The sequence below is a fragment of the Acyrthosiphon pisum genome, chromosome A2 (genome assembly GCF_005508785.2).
Source record: "Acyrthosiphon pisum isolate AL4f chromosome A2, pea_aphid_22Mar2018_4r6ur, whole genome shotgun sequence".
Lineage (NCBI taxonomy): Eukaryota > Metazoa > Arthropoda > Insecta > Hemiptera > Aphididae > Acyrthosiphon > Acyrthosiphon pisum.
In genome coordinates, this window is record NC_042495.1 from 80,395,067 (window position 1) to 80,398,628 (window position 3,562).

General features: G+C 30.2%; 1 protein-coding gene across 3 annotated transcripts; it reads left to right on the plus strand.

Annotated features, from left to right (window-relative positions):
- The first annotated feature begins 273 nt into the window (after positions 1 to 273).
- Positions 274 to 2,846, plus strand: LOC100168200 (nucleoside diphosphate kinase 6). Of its 3 annotated transcripts, none has more exons than XM_001944736.5 (5): positions 274 to 403; positions 473 to 575; positions 830 to 972; positions 1,458 to 1,618; positions 2,511 to 2,846. In XM_001944736.5, exons 2-5 carry the CDS (start codon positions 498 to 500, stop codon positions 2,657 to 2,659), a joined length of 531 nt encoding a protein of 176 aa, XP_001944771.1. In that variant the 5' UTR covers positions 274 to 403; positions 473 to 497; the 3' UTR covers positions 2,660 to 2,846. The 3 variants fall into 3 exon arrangements, with proteins under 3 accessions (XP_001944771.1, XP_008183412.1, XP_016660124.1); XM_008185190.3 differs by having other exon boundaries at positions 295 to 403; positions 479 to 575; XM_016804635.2 differs by having other exon boundaries at positions 300 to 407.
- Positions 2,847 to 3,562: the final 716 nt, after the last annotated feature.

Consider the following 3,562-nt stretch of genomic DNA (forward strand, 5'->3'; position numbering starts at 1 on the left):
CAAAAATTCTACTTGTAACTATTTACCCACTTAGGCTTATACATCATTATTGTGGTAAAATATATTTTTATGGACATTTTAGCCATATTTTAGATCATTTTTCTACGGTTTTCAGAGCATATAAATCCGGGCCCTGCTCATTATTTATTATTTGCTTGCATTTTGCATATTTTATTAAATTGTATTTGATCCTGTGGATACACTGTAACGGCACGTGCACGTCAAAATCGTTATCAAAGTATGATAAGACATAAACGATAACATAATATTATCCACGGACTAAGATAGTCCGTGATATTATCTATAAACTTCATGCTTACTAAAATAATAAATATTAAAACATCATTCATAAATACATTCACACCTTTTAAAAATTGTAGCATTTATATTTTTTTCTAGTAGAGTGAGTATGTTTAATAGTTGTATGTAATATTATAATATTATCATCAAATGACAAATTGTTTTGTATTAGATATAGATGATATGTTTTCACTGAGATGACATCTGTCAAGCATTTGCAATTGACTCTAGCCATCATGAAACCTCATGTGGTGTCCAGTCCATTTTCCTTGCACGTACGTATCGTCAAAATGTATTTATTAATAATTTAGTTTTAACACAATAAGCGGTAGTCATATTGATATTGATTACTTCTGTAATAATAATTTAGTAATAAAAAAAAAGAGAATTCTATTACCCATGTAATATGGCTGTATTATAGGTGTACCTTTCGAGTTAATTTAAATTTGTTGATGTTCTACAGACTACAACTACAATATTGTACACATGAATTAAATTCATAATGATCCTCTATTAATGTTTCCAACAGGATATTAGGCGAACAATACTGGACAATGGTTTTTACGTTGTACGGTCAAAGCGCCAAACCATTAAACTGGAACAGGCAGAGCAATTTTACAGAGAACATAAGACAAAGTTTTTTTATAACAGACTCATTACATTCATGACAAGGTATTTAAATTGATTTTAATAACTTAAAAATATTTACCTAAGAGGATGTTACACAGCCATTTGTTGTCTCCATCTTATAAGTGCGTAACATAGCAAACTTATACTCAGTAGATCACATTAGGCTATGTTAGCTTAAAAATTAAAGTGAAGCGACCTATTATGAAACTTGATGGTAAGAAATTATCTGTGTTTGGATGAGGGTTTTTTACAGTAGTTCAATTTTTTAGTAGGTAATGTTTATAATATAGAGTACATTAAAAATACTCAAAACTCACTTAAAAATTGAATCATCGTAAAAAAAACCCATATACAAACATAGATAATGTTCTTACATCATGTTTCATAATAGGTCAATTCATTCTAATTTTTAAAGTAACGGAACTAAACGTGATCTGCTGAGTGTACATTTGCTATGTTACGCACTTGTAAGACAGAGACAACAAATATCTGTGTAGCGTTTTCTTAATTTGTAATTACACCTATAGTGGACCATCAGAAGCATATATATTGGCCAGAGAAGATGCAATTTCAGTTTGGCGCCGTTTAATGGGTCCGACTAAAGTTTTCCAATGCCAGCTAAGTAATCCCGATTCTATAAGAGCTAAACATGGACTCACAGATACTAGAAATGCCACACATGGATCTGGTAATTTGGTTTTGCTTGATGTATTAATCAATGGAGTTATACTTATTTTAAATAATACTCATATACTCTTACACTGTTACACTTATAGTAATACTTTAGAATAATTAGAATTAAAATCTTTTAATCTTTTTTTAGTCCCCAAAAGAAGTGACTTTTATTTATTTATCTGTCTATTTTTTTATCCAGTATTCTAAGAATGCCGAGTGCGGGGTGACGCGGTTCAATCCAATTTTATTTACTTGCTAAGAACTGTGCGAGCTGTCCCCCACCTAGCTAGTAGAGCGGCTATAACAATGTACCCGGCGGCCCGAGGCAGTATATTTGGCTGCCTTGGCTGGCGTTTGGCGCATGCGCCATTCACAATATTGTATGTGTTTACGCCGCACACCCGTATACCACCTCCCATGCATTAACATAGGCAACTGCCTCGCGAGTGCCGATATCGAGCCTCTAGCTGTGGCGGCGTGGCACAGCGCGCGCTGGTAGCAGGATTGAACCCAAACTGTGGGGTTAGGTATTATAGCTTATGAATTAAAACGTTACTCCGACGGGGCTATGAGAGCCATTCTCCTTTTTCATGCAAGTTGTATACAAAAAAAAATTAATATCATATATAAATTTAGGTAAATATAATAAATTATGAAATTATGAAAAACTAAAAAAAATTGCGCCCCAATAAATTTTGCGCCCTAGGCACGTGCCTTGGTGGCCTATGGGTAAATCCGCCCCTGTGTATGGCACAATAACATTTTTAATATATGATATAATACTTTCCATTTATTTTATTATTGTTCTTAAAGTAAGCCTACAAACTGAGTTTTGTTTAAAAAATAATATCTTTTATCAGTGTTAATAATAATTAAAAATAAATTTATTATTATTTACATTACAGATTCTGATGAATCAGTTCGCAAAGAAGTCAGCATAATGGTGCCACAATTTTGTTTTGATCACTGGAAACAAATCGAAGAACCTATGTTTAGGAATGGAAGAGTACAGTTTAATGATAAACAATTTCTTCATTCTGCACATGAAAGTTAGGTTATTTTGTGGTTGATGATTAAAATAATACTAAATTAATAATGATTATTGTTGGCTACATAGTTAATAGTGATTTTAGGTATTATTATTTAAACAAACCAAATATTAGTAATAATAACAATATTGTGTAGAATTCTGAGTCATAAATAAGTAGGCATATTAGATATGAGATTTAATAATAAACTAATTGCAATGTATTATCTTTTATAAGATTTATTTATTTATTCTATAACTATTTTATGTTAGTATAATATCGAATCAATCAAATATGCACTATGTTACCACTTACCATAGTAATTAGTAATTATCTCTATTGATATATTAAGTTGATTAAACATTTTTGTTTAAAACCTTGAGGGGACGTTATAGCAACATTTGTTGTCTTTGTCTTACAAGTGCGCAAAATAGCAACTATTTCGCTCAGCAGAAAAAATTTATCTCCGTTAGTTTGAAAATTAAATTGAATTGAGCTCTTATAAAATTTAATAGTAAGACTACTAATTATTATCTATACAATGATGTAGGATTTTTATTATATTTTAAAAATAGTTATGTGTATTTTAAAATTGTAAACTGTTTGTACGTCTTAAAATACTCAAAACTTGCTTTAAAATTAAAATATAACAAAAACCCTATGTCATTGTCTAGATAATAATCTTACCTTTAAATTTTATAAGAAGTCAATTCGCTCTAATTTTTAAACTAACGGAGATAAACATGTTCTGCTGATCGTAAAATTTGTTATGTATGCACTTGTAAGACAGAGATAATACATTTTGCTGTAACGTCCCCTTAAGGTTAAAATACTGATAATTTTTCAGATTAATATTGGCAAAAGTTAAAATGTTACATAAATTGTTGATTTATTATTTAATAATTTGTTTAGTTTATTTACATTGCAAT

Excerpts from the sequence above, each read along its gene's own strand:
- LOC100168200 (XM_001944736.5), top strand. The coding sequence starts at position 498 with ATGACATCTGTCAAGCATTTGCAATTGACTCTAGCCATCATGAAACCT. Across the intron at positions 973-1,457 it reads CTCATTACATTCATGACAAG|TGGACCATCAGAAGCATATA; the intron begins GTATTTAAATTG and ends TTACACCTATAG. Across the intron at positions 1,619-2,510 it reads AAATGCCACACATGGATCTG|ATTCTGATGAATCAGTTCGC; the intron begins GTAATTTGGTTT and ends TTTACATTACAG.